General features: G+C 41.9%; 3 protein-coding genes across 3 annotated transcripts in view; 1 reads left to right on the top strand and 2 right to left on the bottom strand.

Moving 5' to 3' along the window:
• Positions 1-1267: 1267 nt before the first annotated feature.
• Positions 1268-5091, bottom strand: LOC118424322 (kelch repeat and BTB domain-containing protein 12-like). The gene is made up of 6 exons (XM_035832869.1): positions 5019-5091; positions 4171-4431; positions 3637-3776; positions 3260-3463; positions 2134-3031; positions 1268-2014 (listed from the first exon to the last, which is right to left on the bottom strand). Exons 1-6 carry the CDS (start codon positions 5067-5069, stop codon positions 2009-2011), a joined length of 1560 nt encoding a protein of 519 aa, XP_035688762.1. The 5' UTR covers positions 5070-5091; the 3' UTR covers positions 1268-2008.
• Positions 5092-5679: 588 nt separating this feature from the next.
• Positions 5680-8901, bottom strand: LOC118424323 (kelch-like protein 10). Its single transcript, XM_035832870.1, has 4 exons — positions 8713-8901; positions 8486-8625; positions 7902-8105; positions 5680-7114 (listed from the first exon to the last, which is right to left on the bottom strand). The coding sequence occupies exons 1-4, from the start codon at positions 8824-8826 to the stop codon at positions 6274-6276; spliced, it is 1299 nt and encodes a 432-aa protein (XP_035688763.1). The 5' UTR covers positions 8827-8901; the 3' UTR covers positions 5680-6273.
• A 2104-nt stretch (positions 8902-11005) lies between these two features.
• LOC118425165 (beta-1,4 N-acetylgalactosaminyltransferase 2-like) overlaps positions 11006-15449 on the top strand; it is an 8886-nt gene continuing 4442 nt past the window's right edge. The window contains exons 1-7 of the mRNA XM_035833992.1: positions 11006-11277; positions 11680-11756; positions 12178-12360; positions 12873-12992; positions 13438-13544; positions 14312-14548; positions 14945-15031. Of these exons, the coding sequence (XP_035689885.1) occupies positions 11692-11756; positions 12178-12360; positions 12873-12992; positions 13438-13544; positions 14312-14548; positions 14945-15031 (799 nt within the window). The 5' untranslated portion in view covers positions 11006-11277; positions 11680-11691. The remainder of the gene's footprint in view (positions 11278-11679; positions 11757-12177; positions 12361-12872; positions 12993-13437; positions 13545-14311; positions 14549-14944; positions 15032-15449) is intronic.

Here is a 15449-nt window from a genome sequence, read left to right as displayed (position 1 = left end):
GGGATTTTCTTTCTTACTATTTCCCCAAGGTGTGTTTGTTAGTTACACTCAGTAATGTAGCAGGTAAAGCAGAATCTAAGCATTCAAAACAGTACACAGAAAATGGCTTTTGTCTCTTAATTACAATTTAGAAAAATTATAAGCAATGGGCGGGTGGTATCGGCACGGTATGGTCATTAGTTTATCAATATATATATGCTAGTTGTTGAAAAGTCTGATTCAGAGGCGGCGGCACCATTTTTTAGTCATGGGGGCGAAAATTTGTCATACCACTAAATCGAGGGCCGAAGGCCCGAGGCGTCTCGCCGGAGGCGTGACCCTTCTAGGGGGGTCCGGTCCATGCACCCCCGGAAAAACTTCAAACCTAAACCCTATGAAACGATATTTCCTGCATTTTGAGGGGGAAATTTTGCTGCCAGACTAAGCTAACTCCAATCACATTTCAATAAAAAATTTACAGTTTTAGCTTTAGATTGAGGGCGACGCCCCAAACATATTTTCACCAGTTTAAGCGGCTAATGCACAAGGTAGGTTCTGGGAGATTTTGAAATCTAGACCCTCTGAAACGCCATTTCCTGCATTTTGAGGGACAAATTTTGCTGACAGACTAAGCTGAATTTAATGACACTTCTAGTAGAGAAAACTGTTTTTGAGGGCGACGACCCGCACCCCAACATATTTTGCACTACGTCGTCTTGATCCCCGAAGACGCAAACCGCCGTAAGGGATTTCTGGAGAAATGTTGAAATTAGGACACTTTAAATGCCATTTCCTGCATTTGAGGGGAACATTTTGCTTGTAAACAAAGCTAAGTGTGGATATAACATTTCTACTAGTAAAAAGGGTCGCGGAGGACGACGCTCCGGCAACATTTTCCCACTATGTCCAGTGCGCGAGTCCTCGCAAGGGAGGTCCTTTGAAATTTTGAAATCTGGACCCTCTGAAACGTCATTTCCTGCAATTTCAGCGGCAAATTTTGCCAATACACTATCGAGATTTTATGAAATTTCCATTAGTGAAAATATACAAAAGGGTTTCAGCTTAATATTGTGTGTTTCAGCTTATTTTATCGTTTTACCGCCCCCACGGTGCCGCCGCCACTGTGATTGTAAGAAGTCTTATAGTTATAAAGAGCATACATTGCTAAAAGATGCAAGAGGGTGTGTGGGTACATGTATGCAGTATGCTAGTACGTGTGTGATATCGTCAGGGTATACAAATAAGCTTTCAAATGATACATGTATATCAAACAATGCGAAAGATTAAGTATGAACGGCTATTTGGTTTATTTGGTTTGGATAATAAATTGAAGAACAGGTAAAATAGAATACAATGATTGGACAAGTTTCTTAACGATTGTGCTGCCTGGTAGCATTCCTCAACTGTGTTCTGCTTTCTAGTGGCGGCAGTTCTTCTCTACATTAACAAAGAAGCACTAATTTCTGATCAAGGTCAAAGTTCTACTTAAACTGCATGAAAAATGAGCATTCAGCAAAAACTGAAAACTGTGGTAGACAAAGATATCCGTAAAGAGTCCTGTCCTGCTTAATCGAAACTTTGGCAGGTCTGCTAGCGCTGATACACACACAGACTCTTGAACTCCTTATTTTTTTTAAACTCGGCGTATATTGTACCTCCTTATATACTCCTTATCTTATTAAATACTCTAAATTCTACAGGAACATGAAAACAAACAAGAACGTCATCGTAGTTTGTCAAATCTAAGCCTTTATGTGTCCGTATTTTGTGGTGGGTACATACATGCCACATGGTACCATACGCTACATATGCCTTGCCAAGCAGTGTCGCCTTATATGCTCTCAAATATACAGAAACGTCACATCAAATCCAATGAACTTTCGCCACAGAAGTCATTGTAATGCTACATCTAAACCTTTACATGAGCACATACAGCATTGGTTGGTACATACGTGCCACATGGTACATGGAACCGTATGCTACAAATCCGATTAACTTCAATCAAGAAGTCATCTTAGTTTGTTGCATTTTAAACCTGTACATGAGCACATACAGCATTGGTTGGTACATACGTGCCACATGGTACATGGAACCGTATGCTACAAATCCGATTAACTTCAATCAAGAAGTCATCGTTGTTTGTTGTATCTAAACCTCTACATGAGCACACACAGCATCAAGCAGTGGTCGGTACATACGTGCCACATGGCACATGGAACGACACAGTGTATAGTAATGGTTAGGCAGGGTGATCTTCAGGTCTCTCCAGGTATCAACATACCTGTCATACACATACACCATATAGTATATCGATGCCCCTTCTATGGCAGTGTTATAGGCTTCTAACCTCACATACAGCTCGTTCTCCAGAACGAAGAATTGGGGATTACTAATCAACAGGTGAGAGGGGAACTCTCGGTTTGACGAGCCTTGCAGTTCCTGCCAGCTGTCTGACTCTGTGTCGCACACCATGATCTGTCTAAACACATGGTCCGTGCAGAAGATCTCTGTTCCTATGGCAACGGCTGTGTGGACTGGAAGGTTGATGCCTGGCGGGCTCCTCGGGTCCCACTGGTCCTGGCTCGGGTCGTAGCGGCGCATTTCTGACTTCGTTCTGAAGTAGAGGTATGAACCGCAGATCACTGGAGCGTTGTATTTAGAAAGCCCATCAACTAGCAGCTGTGAACACTCCTGCCACTGGTCAGAGAGCCAGCTGTACTTTTTCATCCGCACCAAGGTACTGTCGCTTCTTGTTTCCACGCCAAGGTAGTACAAAATCTGATCAATTTCAACAAGGTGCACTTCATCTTTTAGCACATCCTTTCCCAGTCTCAGAAACATAGTAACTGATGACATACACGCATGTTCCCACTCATTCTCTACATGGAACAGGAACAGCAGGTTCTGTTCCTCTGATTCTTTAGTTGCCATGAAGTAAGTAATATTACTACTGGTAACTGCCATAGCTTTGATTGAATGCAATTCTTCAGTACTGTAACTGCAGCTGAGGAACATCCCTGCCCTGGGGTTCATGTAGAGGATTTTTTTCTTCCTAGAGATGAAAGAATATATGTCATGAATTGTCAATGAAATTGACAGTTAAATTCTTCAGAGAATGGCTAACATCAAGTAACCAACCAACCAACAACAGATCGACCATGGTGTCCTTACATACTTTCTTCCTTACACAGAAAGTAAGAAAAAAGACAAAGAAAACAATTATTGCTATGTACAATTTCTTACGAAACAATACTAGAATGTGTGTACAAATGTGAATTACCTGTTATGGAAAAGCAGAACCATTTCCAGTGTCTCCATCCCAATTCTTGTCTGCAGATTGGAAGCCTCCTTTACCACATTCCTGATGACTTCAGATGTCCCAGAATCCTCCCTGATTAGGGGGTGCTCCAAGATGGCTGCCATTTTGTCTGAGGTCAGCAGGTTGAAGCGGATGTGAGGGAGGAGGATGGGTAGGTGCTGCAGTCTGTAGGGTACAGTAAAAAAGATGACATGACTTTTTGACAATATGCAGAGGTATATCAAACATCAGAGATACACTGGTAAAATCTCAAGTGCCAATAGAAGTAAGCTTCTGCAGTCATACATGAAAAGTAGGCACGAGGCAGACATCCATATTCCTAATTCTACAACACCCACCTGTCCTCCCTGCTGTGCTGCACCCATCTCACCACAGCCTCCCACACTGTTGTCTCCTCTTTAACATCCAGTGCATCGTGGCTGATGATCTCAGAAAGCTGATTCACACTTAGGCTGCAAAACTCCTTGCTGGAGGCAACCTGTTTATTCAATTACAAATGCTCTGTGGACGTACTGTATATACCAAATGTACATGTACAAAAACAAGATATACAACAAATTTAGTACCCACTGCAAAATTAAAATTTGTAGATAACTTTCTATACAATGTCACTCTATTTTTACCCCCCCCCCAAAAAAAAAAGAAAGAATTCATGGTTTGCAAAATGTTTTTTAAACAAATTGTTCTAGTGTTTCAAAGCAGATTCCAACCACCTTGTATAAATTATGAGGAAAGTCATAAAATAAATCAACCTACAAGCAAAACCTATCACCCTACTGGGCCCTATTGAAAACCAGTGTACTAGCACTGAATAGGCTACCCAGGTGTATGAAAATAAACAAACAAACAAACAAACAAACTAGTAGACCCACCTCTGTAAAGTTTATAAGGATCAACTGCAGACAACGCTTCCGGACATTGTCTGCAGAGAAGACATCAGCAAACTTGTACAGGTCCACACGACTGAAGCGCTCAATGTTCATGGCCATGTAGCTGCTGCACGTGTCTCTCACATAGTCCAGTTGGAGGAGGTCGGCTGCCTGGTACAGGGGCTGCACTTTGTCCAGGGACACATGGAGGGTTCCCGAGTAGATGTAACTCAGGATATCTCCACATGAGCCTGCATCTAAACCCTGCAAAACATAATGTTACAATGTTCAATCACCATCATCATCCAGGTATGCTGCTTGTACGGATGGACATGACTCTCTCCCTCCATTCTCAATTGTTCATAGCCTTGGGCAGTTCTCAGCCGAGCAGCCAGTATCTTCACAAAGTTGATGTAGATATTTTCAATGGTTAGCATTTATTAGCAGGGTTGTTATAGCAGGGTATATCTATATATCTCAGGAGAAAATATCACAAATGTTTGTGATTATATCTTGAGGGTCTAATCTATATCCAATTCTCCTTTGCCATAATCACTAGTAATCTTTACTACCACTATTTCCACATATAGCATTATGTTATATAGATGTTTTGTGATAATGATGACATGAGTTAAGCTAGAAACACATGCTCATACTGACCTTTCACTACAAAATAATATGTACCAAAGCGGTCAGTAAATGGGGAGGGGGCATAACGAAGAAAACATCAAAGAAATTATTCATATTCGTTGGTTTTATGTAAATAACGAGCTTTAAACTATTGTAGCATCTTTGCAAGTTCCCTGCTTTACTCTTATGTTATTCCAACCAAAAAGGCACGCCTATCCTACCTGTAAAACAACCGTCTTCTGACGACTTTCCGCCATGTCACTTGTAAACATGGCCCTGAAGTAGGGGCTGGCCGCGGACAGAACAAGCCGATGGCAGGGAAACCGCCGGCCCTCGACTTCAAGGACGACATCCTGCAATACCCCAGCCTTCTGTAAGTCGCCCACAGTTCCAAGAAACCCGTGCAGATAGCTCTCGTCTTGGTAGGAACGAGGACGGACTGCAGCCATGCTGGCGATAATGGCATAACTTCAGGGTCAAAGGGTGAACAGAATGTCTTCTTCTCTTTTGCATATGAATTTATAGTTAGGCTAGAATAACCTGCTCTCCAACGAGATCTCTTTAGTGCCACTGGCGGAAGGTAGTGGATTCTGCCAGAAACGTCTGACCAAGGAGGTTGTTTACAACAAGTTTTCTGGATTTCGTTGTATTGGAAAATCTTGGCCAGATAAAACCAAATAAAAAGTTTTTTCTAATCTTGCACAGTAGGCTCGCAGGTGGCCTACATTCACTAAACAATGGGCTTCCTTAAAGAGACACAAATCGTCAATGGTTTTTCTATGCAACCTATCGTAAATACGGCCTTCATAGACAGTAGAACTACATTGTATGGCTCTTTTTTGCAGAAGTACATATCTATTGTTAAAGCCGACAATATGAATCAAGTTACTATGTTAAATGTCTCAAACTCACAAAATGGTGTAATCATATATGAATTTGTGTAATTTCAAAAATAACAAATGGCACATGTTTATTCTACATGTAGTTGTATGTGTGGCACCAGCCTTCCCTGTGCTTAGTTTTACTTAAGAGGTCCCGTCTGAAGGATGGAGTGCAACTTAGGCTAACATATCAAGTCAACAATAAATACGAAATTAATCACAACACAGGAAGGGTCTTAAACAGAATACATACATAATAGTTTTAAATGCTTTATAAAGTTGTCTGGTCATTACTGGTGAAAAAGTGCCAGTCATTACAAATATGTACAAGAAAGCCGCAGGGTCTTTTGCAAATATTAAAGTGCTCCCTGAAAGTAAACAATGACCTACAAGGTCCCTCCTATTGTAGAAGCATTAATGTAAATTGCACATATACACAAATATCATTAAACAGTCCTGCAAACTGTGTTATCTGTGTCCTTATGCTGCATATCAATGCTGAGAAGCGTAAGACGTGATGTGTTTTTGTGCACCCTTTAGATATGGTTGATACATATGTGCCAGAGGGCACTGAGAACCATGCGCTATGTAAGACTTAAGAGGCAGAGTGGCCTTCAAGTCTTTCCAGGCATAAGAAGAGTTCACCATCATCATCATCATCAAACACATATACCACATAGTATGTTGATGGCCCTTGTTTGACAGTGTCATAGACTTCTAACAAGATGTGCAGCCGGTTGTCTAGTACAAAAAGACTGGGACGATGATCAATCTGAAGATCTGGGTTTTGCCACCCTGGCAGGTCCCGCCAGTAGTCTAACTCTGTGTGGTACACCATGGTGTGACTGAAGTTAAAATCTGTACAGAAAATCTCCATTCCCCTGGCAACAGCGGTGCAGACGTCACGAATGATCCTCTGTGGTTCCCGCTCGAGCCATCGATCCTGTCGCGGGTCGTAGCGATGTATGTCTGTGCTAGTTAGGAGATACAGGTTTGGACCGCAGGACAGTGCTGCACTGAAGTATAAATATGAAAACGCTTCAACGTGGAGTTGAGAACACTCTTGCCACTGGTCTGTGTCCGGGTTGTACTTTCTCATCTGAACGTCTGTACTGCCCACTCTGACTTCCACCACTAGGTAATACAGAATCTGATCAACTTCAACAAGGTAATGGTAGCGGCTAAGCAAAGGATCCGAGTTTTCCGAATATTTGAACCCAGATACTGATGAAACACCAGCATGTTCCCACACATTCCCTGCATGGTTGTACTTAAACAAGTGGTACTGATCGTTACTTTCTCGCTCACGGGTCAGGATGTAGATGTTGTTATCACTGGTGACTGTTAAGGCCGTAACTTCTGGTATGTCTTCAGGATCATAGCTGCAGCTGATGTACGTCCCTTGCCGAGGGTTCATGAAGAGAAGCTCATCGGTCCTGGAGAGGATTGAAATTAAATACTGTAAATGCATTTAAGTTTGTGGGTATTTAAATTCATGGTAGCGGGAAAAAGGACTTTTTGCAGTGGTTTTAAGTTTGCGGTAGCACCATACACTGTTGGCTCTTACTGCCAGGGAAAAATGTTCGCGGTGGTTTTAAGTTGGCGGTGAAGCGGCTACCATGAAAATCGTGAACATTAACCCACCACGAAAGTTTCTGCATTTACAGTACCTTAAAAAATGTCAACAAGCTCGACTGAAAATTCAAATACTTTCCTTACTGATGAGCCCTGAAATCATAGCATGTATCAAATCTTAAACAAAAGTGTACATGTACATGTTGGAGTTGAGTGCAGAGTACATCTATTGAGACTTAAAGCTTGGGGTGTTTGGCCCGAAACCCAGAGGTATTGGGTTCGAATCCACTGACATGCCTCAAAGGCTATGCCCTAAGGAAAGGTACCTATGTAACATGAATGTCCTCATTTCACGCAGGTGTAAAAATGGGTACCTGACTTTGTTTAAGGAGGTAAACATAATAAAACCCAGTGGCAAGAGAGGGTTAAGCTCTGCCTCCCAATGCTATGCCCAGATACAGTGGATAGTTGCTAAGCTCCCCTACTGCTTCAAAGAAACAATGAGACTGCCTTTACCTTATGTTATATCTACATCACTCACTGCACTGTACGTAGAAATGTGTACTGTATGACTAGAAAATGTGGAGAGTCAAGTGCAAGAATACGTGCCAACCGAGAAAGTCAAACAAACAAAAAGTGTATACATACTCTACATTGGAGAGAATGACCATTTCCATGGTCATCCCAAATCTCGGCTTCAGGTCTGGGTTTTCTGTCTGTACCAAAGACCTGATGACCTCAGAGATCCCAGCATCCTCTCTGACCAGCGGGTGCTCCAAGATGACTGCTCTGTTCTTGGAGGTCAGCAGGTTGAAGCGGATGTGAGGGAGGATGTTAGGTAGGTGATGCAGTCTATAGGGCACAGGGTACAGTATGACATTTTTTTCTTTCTTTTTTTCAGAAAGAAATTTTTACATTATTTCAGACAAGTAAGGGTTACTTAGCCTCATGGACAAGCTAGCAAAACTTGACAGAGTTAAGCTTTGGCAGAGATACATGGAATGAAGTAGGCACAAGGTGGACAAAAATGTTAATGATAATGCCTCTGGAACTGCAACCACGTTAATATGCCGCATGACCGAGCGTGAACACATCTTTGGCTTGAGGACTCAGTGCAGTAAGTGGCATCTGCTGGTTACGTATCCATGACTAGTTGTTTTGGTGGTTTTTGAGTGTGAGGGAAGTACTCATGGGCTTTGAGTGGAGGGAAATTATAACTGTACAACACCAACCTGTCCTCCCTGCTGTGCTGCACCCATCTCACCACAGCCTCCCACACTGTTGTCTCCTCTTTAACATCCAGCTCATCGTGGCTGATGATGTCAGTCAGCTGATTTACACTCAGGCTGCAGAACTCATCACTGGAGGTAATCTGTATATGGTTCATATGGTATGGTACTGTAAAGATGTTACTTAATCAATTTTTTTAAACAAAAAAATCATCATTTTTACAACCAACCTGAAAGTTTTCATAGATCCACTGCAGACAACTTTTCCGGACCCTATCAACAGAGAAGACATCAGCAAACTTGTACAGGTCCACACAGGTGGAGTGCTCCACATTAATGGCCATGTAGCTGCTGCAGGTGTCTCTCACATAGTCCAGTTGGAGGAGGTCGGCTGCCTGGTACAGGGGCTGCACTTTGTCCAGGGACACATGGAGGGTTCCCGAGTAGATGTAACTCAGGATCTCCCCAAACACAACTGCATCCAAACCCTGCAGAAGAATATCACATATAAACAATGTTCAAAAATATAGCTGGAAAGTATGTTACAAGATGTACGAGTAACTTGTCACTTGAAAGGTAGTGCAGGGTTGAACAAGTCCACTAGCCCAATTGTCCCGAGCAAGTGAAAGTGTCCATCGGGCAAGTGAATGCCCTTCCCCACTTGTCCGATCGGGCAACATTTTTCCATGAGATTTTTATATACTTGTTGCTTATCACAGTTATCGCATCAAGCATTGGTCAACACAGAAAAATAGAGCAAATAATAACAGAATTCCATTGCTGCACATCAAAATACATAGTGGAAAATGTTAGTTAAATTTTGGGGCAAGCAGAAAACTGGCTAGGGCAAGTAAATTTTGCATGTACATGTACTTGCCCGATAGGACAAATGATTTTTAGAAAACTTGATAAACCCTGTAGTGGATGCTACCTGAAACGCCTGACCGTTTCAAAAATCATCCTCAGTTGCGAAGAATACTACTAACTTAGTAACTGCTTTGGGGCAAAAGTTATTACCTGAATGTCTAAACCTTCATCAACGTGTACACGCATTTGTTCAAATGTGTAATTGTCATCCCACTCCATTATTTTATCTATACCACATGCACATTAACGTGAGATCGTCTGGCGCAGCGGCAGGATTTGTGCCTCGTGACCGAGAGGTGGCGGGTTCGAATCCGACTGCGTGTCACCAATCTTGTGCCCTTGGGAAAGGCACTTTACATGGATTTCCTCACTATACTCAGGTGAAAATGAGTACCTAGCTTCGGCTAGGGCTGTCCCTCGGATAGGACGTTAAATGGAGGTCCCGTGTATGGGGAGAGTCACACCCCATGCACGTTTAAGAACCCCCACATGTGCGATGGTGCGGTGTGAGATGGAACAAACCCTTCTGTCTGGAGTTGGTAATTCACTTCAAATCATCCGGATGGAGGCCTAGCGAACCTCCATTCCGTATCAGCCACACGGTGATTTACCAGCGAAAGGGTATGTCACCCCGTAAGGGGCGATATACTAGTAACCCCGCCGTGTAAACATGCGCGAACATGTCTCAGGGCTCCCTTGGAAATCAGTCATCTAGACTGAAGGGACAACCCTATAAGATCAATCAATCAATCAATCAACTGATCACCAAACAAATTCCCATAAAGGCTATGTGAAACCTGCACAGCACAGCCTCACAAAACACCAGTCAATGGGGAGGGGGGTGGTGGTTTGGCACACAAGAAAGCCGACACATTTGGGAGTTAAAAGGTCCCTGTTTCGTTCTATTTTATTAAACCACACGTCACGCCAACAATACCTGTAAAACAACCGTCTTCTGACGACTTTCCGCCATGTCACTTGTAAACATGGCCCTGAAGTAGGGGCTGGCCGCGGACAGAACAAGCCGATGGCAGGGAAACCGCCGATCCCCGACTTCAAGGACGACATCCTGCAGTACCCCAGCCTTCTGTAAGTCGCCTACCGTTCCAAGAAACCCGTCCAGATAGCTCAAATCTTTGTAGAAACGAGCTGGGACGTGGGGTTCTTGGTCAGCGGCAGCCATGTTGATGGTGGTGGTATGACCCCTGGGTCAAAGGGTAAGACTAGATTAACACTGATTACCCACATAGAATAGAGGTATGACGTAACAGTCCAAATCAATATTTGTACGTATGACGCGGCCGTTCCACACTTTTGAGAAAGTCTAGCCATATTGATGTGTCTTTTTTTTCTCCAGATGTAGATTGATAGAGGGCGAACCACATCTCGTTTTGACTTAACGTCGAATCTTGGTTGCTGTGCCACTTGAAATAATGATATATAACATAATGTAACCGGCGATGTTTAGGCTTGATAGGACAAATTGCTGAAGGGATATTCCGTCTTCTGTATAGATTGGCCCCTCAAATGAAGTAAAGTTAAAACTTCTTATGTTCTCAAATAGCAATAGTCAGTAGTAATCACTCATTTTTTTTGGTTGTCTGTCGTACGAGTTGTACTTGTAGTGTCAAAGGTCGTCAGTCCCTATGACTTGTTAGACCGGTTTTTGTTTACGTTTCGTGGTGACGTTCTCGGAGCTCTGCAAGTCCCCAAACTGTGTTCCTTTGCACGTTATGTGACACTTGTTTACTTTAAAGGGCCATTTTTACGGACTACAATGAGCCAACAAGGTTCTTGAGACGTCGGAAGGGGAGCCGAATCGAGACACGGAAGAAGAGAGACACAGCACGCAGTCAATATGGCCGACCCAGCAGCCTTATACCAAGGAGGTTATGCGTTTTTGTTGACAATTCGTACGAATCGCTGAGGTGGGTGTTTCATTGAAGTAGGAGATAGGATAATTGTGCTACACTGTACTTACTAACGTTTACATTATATTATCATTTCATCGCCACGGTTATATAATGATATTCTGGTCCAACAGCGACGTTTGCCTAACTCAGAGGATATGGGGTCATACGGACTGATTGTATTTGGGTTGTGGTTAGGTATATCTATATCTATGAGAGAAATATTTAGATTTATACACATAAGGTTTCATTTTGGCAATGGGACTTGTTATATATCGTGATTCGATTGCTATCTAGCCTAGGTTGTAATGATAATTGCAACCATTTGTTTTGTGTCGCTGGCAATTGATCGCTGACTTCAGCCTTTCTTTTGCCACTTGTCTTATCATCTGAGTGTTTACGATTTTTTTGCAATTGAAGAATTCTGGAAGGATGTTCATCCAAGCAGTGGACAGAAAGCTGCTGTTGGTGGCCATTACGTCTTTCATCATTGGCAAGTAAGAGGCCCCATATTTACCTTGCTGTTATATTTGATGAACGAAGACATTTAACTCCTTGACTGATATCATAAGAAATAATACAAAAGTGGTAAACTAAAATTGTACAAGAGATGGAAACTTTTCCATTTAGTTTAGGGCCATATCATTGTTGTACTGTCATATTGTTACAAATGTAAAGTGAAACGAATAATATGCTTTACACTTAAGAACAATATGAAATACAAACATTAAGTTTGATTGATATTTATCAACATTCTTTCATTTAAACTCGTTTTATCTAAGGGACATTTTTGTTGATTGGCAACACGTGAAAAACATGTGAAAATTTCTGAGATTTTTATGGTATGCAACAAGTGGGTTATGTACGTAGCATTGTAACATTACACCCTATTTGAAAATGACCAATGTCTCCCTACAGCACCCTGGCAACCCTTTGGTGCTGGATTCCTGCTCTAAACTGTAACACGGACCAACCAATGGGAACCAGCCACGTCATCAGGAAACCCAGAGCTCCTGCTGGGTACGAAATCAAGGCAATACTGCTGACCCCACAGCTTGGCAAGGAAAACAACAATCTTCCCTCGGATCCTCGAGTTACAGAGTTAGTTGACATTGTCTTACTTCTGTTTCCTTACTTGTCTTTACACGTACCCCCTTAGCATATCAATTCGAAGTTAGGGTATAGGTCTGGTCATTGTCACATGCGAAAAGTATTGAATGCTACGTGGAATGTCTGAATATTTCCATATAACCATATCTAGTTGCCTGAGTAACTATTATTTGGCGTACAGAATTGTGCTTTGTTGTAGTTAGACCTGTACCTTGACGTAGGTTAATACTGCTATATTTTAGAAACCACTTGCTTGAATGAGTAGGTGACGTGTCCAAGCTCATGGTTTGAGCTCATGGTTACTATGATTAGTTTTGCAAACTCAATCCAAATATCGGCATGCGCATAGGAATTTTTCCAGGCTCCTTTCAGATACACTAAAGACATCTTACTAGCTATAAACGCAAATAACTCCAAATGGAAGTCGTAACAACAGAGTCGAGCATTTTATGTTTCATCTACTCCCTAAAGAACTTCGTAAGAAATTATACTTTTTTATCCAGGTATATCGGAGAGAAGGAGTGCGTTTGTACAGGAAAGTGGCACAAAGACTTCTTCTCTCCCGCCAAGTGGAAAGAGAGACAGAAAAATCAACAGGCTAGTCTGGAGAGGTACACGCGACGGTAAGGAATCAATGTATTGTTTTTCGTACTACAGTAGAAACGTTTAATTGCACATTAGATTTGACATTGTATTTCGAGCAATTATCCGGGCGATGTAACAATGCGAAGATATCCAGTCGGACCGCACCGGTTTGGGATTTTGGGGTCCCCTGCAATCAACAGATTTGGTTTGTAATCCGTTGTGATATTAATTGGCTTTTGCTGTATTTCTAAATGTGTCAAATAATTTCATTTGCATCGCAGTACTGTACTGCACCATGTGTTACGAGCTCTGTAGCGTTTAAGTACGGATGTCCAGTCAATGTTTCAGATCTGTTTGCGGATATGCGGACGATCGATTTCAAAGATTTCCACATACAAGGATTCTGTCTTGAACTTTCACCAAAGTAAAACTGTACTGTATGATATCATATGACATTCGACATTGTATCTCCTTCTTTTACAGACGATCGAAGTTCAAAGATTTCCCTAACCAAGTAGACGGGTTCTCACCTATTAGCTACCCTGCCCATGGACTGTACGTGCAGCCACTAAGGGCTGTGCAAATGGAAGGTGGGTATTCTACTACGTTTTTGAAGATCGCACATTAGATTTGTCCTATTACTTACTTTTAGCTTCCCATTTTCATTGTTGCTTATACTTATTTTCATACATTGTTCTACTTTAAAAAAGATTAAGAACAAAATGCTTGTTTGCTAAAGTCTGTATGTTGTGAATGAAAGATATAAAGATAATTTATTTGCAAATCCATGCCCGTAGGCTAATTGCAATGATACAGACAGTGAAAAGTAACAAGTGTCTATTCTAAATACACGCACGTCAGCTATCTATGTGAAATAAGCATTGTAAATCTGTTTCAACAAAGGCAATACTTAGCGACACTTTTTAGCATTAGATTTGCATCCCTGGTAGTCTTGTTGTTGACAGTCAAACAGTAACAGAATCATTATGTCTCCACTGTTCATCGTTCTTGTCGAAAAGAGCTTGAGGTTTTTTCTGGTGCCTGTAAATGATGTACATAGCGTCTGTCCTCTCTGTCACGACCAGTGGATCGATGGAAGAATGGCTCTTCAGTGAGCTACGCAAGATCGATAATTTCTAACAGGCTTGTTCAATTCAAGGTCATTTGACCACTTCAAGGCAATAAACTGAAGTGTTGGTTGGTGGAAATAATTATACTAGGAGAGGTGAACATTATTTTTAAATGCTAAAATGTTATAAAGAAGAAGAAGCAGTTGTGATTTAGAGAGTTTCATAGCTTGGCAGCCATATACATTTTTATTTTTCACCAAAAGTCATGTTTATGTTATATTTTCCAGGCTTACAAATCGAATGGTTTGATGGCAAGAAACATTTCAGCGGCGCAGAACTTGAGGTTAAACTCCACAGCAGGAGAGGGATATTCAAACTACTCGCCGATGTGGAAACCGTGAAGGTGGACGGAGTGAAAACTGCCGACTTGGTCATCCGGACATCAAACCCGTCTCTGCTTAACCTACAGCTACAGCAGGTCGTCTACCAGAACACGGAGTTTGACGGTAACATGTTTGACATAGGTACGTTTCTGTGATCGATATCGGCATACGACTTAAAAAACGTACTGAGCATAAAGTCGTGAATAAACTTTATGGTATCTGGCACAGAACAGAGAGGCCCTGGGTTCAAATCGTATCAAGCGATCGGTCTAGTTCCATTGGGAAGTGCACTTGATACGACTTTCTCTGAACAAAAATGACTTCGTTTGGGAAAGTAATTAAAAGGATGTAGAAAGTAAAGGATGGGCTTCACCTTCCAATACCATGTCCTAGCCGCGATGGACTATGGAACTATTGGTCTTTATATAATTGTCTTTACCTGCCTCAAGGCTTATGATTGGATTTTTAGGATCATCATAATGAAGGTGCGCTTTATTCAGCAGTGGAATTATAGTGTTATATGATTTTTTGTTCCAGTGGAAGTCTACTTTGACAAGTTCAACGCCACAATTCCCATCCATATCCAGCACCGACAAGTCACGTGGCTCTTCGAGCAAGGGGCAGGTTAGATACCGCAAATTCTTACTACCCATGTCAGATTGAGTGAATTACTATAATATCATAACTGTTACAGTATTCTTGTTTTGCATGCTGACGGTTAAGATGGACCAAGTACCTGAAATAAAGCTGAAATGAGTAATGTCATAGCCTAAGTCAGTATCCAGGAACAGGTTTGAATGCAGGCTTTTGATATGGCGACGTTAGAATTTGAAAGGATGGAGAAACCTGGTACGGGAAGCTACAATAGCCCTAAGAAGAATGAGGATGGGGCAACGTCAAGAGTTTGAAATGTTGTGACTCAAAATCTTGGTTACCAAAATGCATACTACTTAAAGGATTCAAATGGCAATGGAAGGTATGTTAACAAAGATCAGCAAGGAAAGCAAGGCTGCATTAAGGATCGTGTCGGATCTTTTTTTTA

Source organism: Branchiostoma floridae, chromosome 10 (assembly GCF_000003815.2).
Source record: "Branchiostoma floridae strain S238N-H82 chromosome 10, Bfl_VNyyK, whole genome shotgun sequence".
NCBI lineage: Eukaryota > Metazoa > Chordata > Leptocardii > Amphioxiformes > Branchiostomatidae > Branchiostoma > Branchiostoma floridae.
This window is presented reverse-complemented; position numbering and strand designations above follow the sequence as displayed.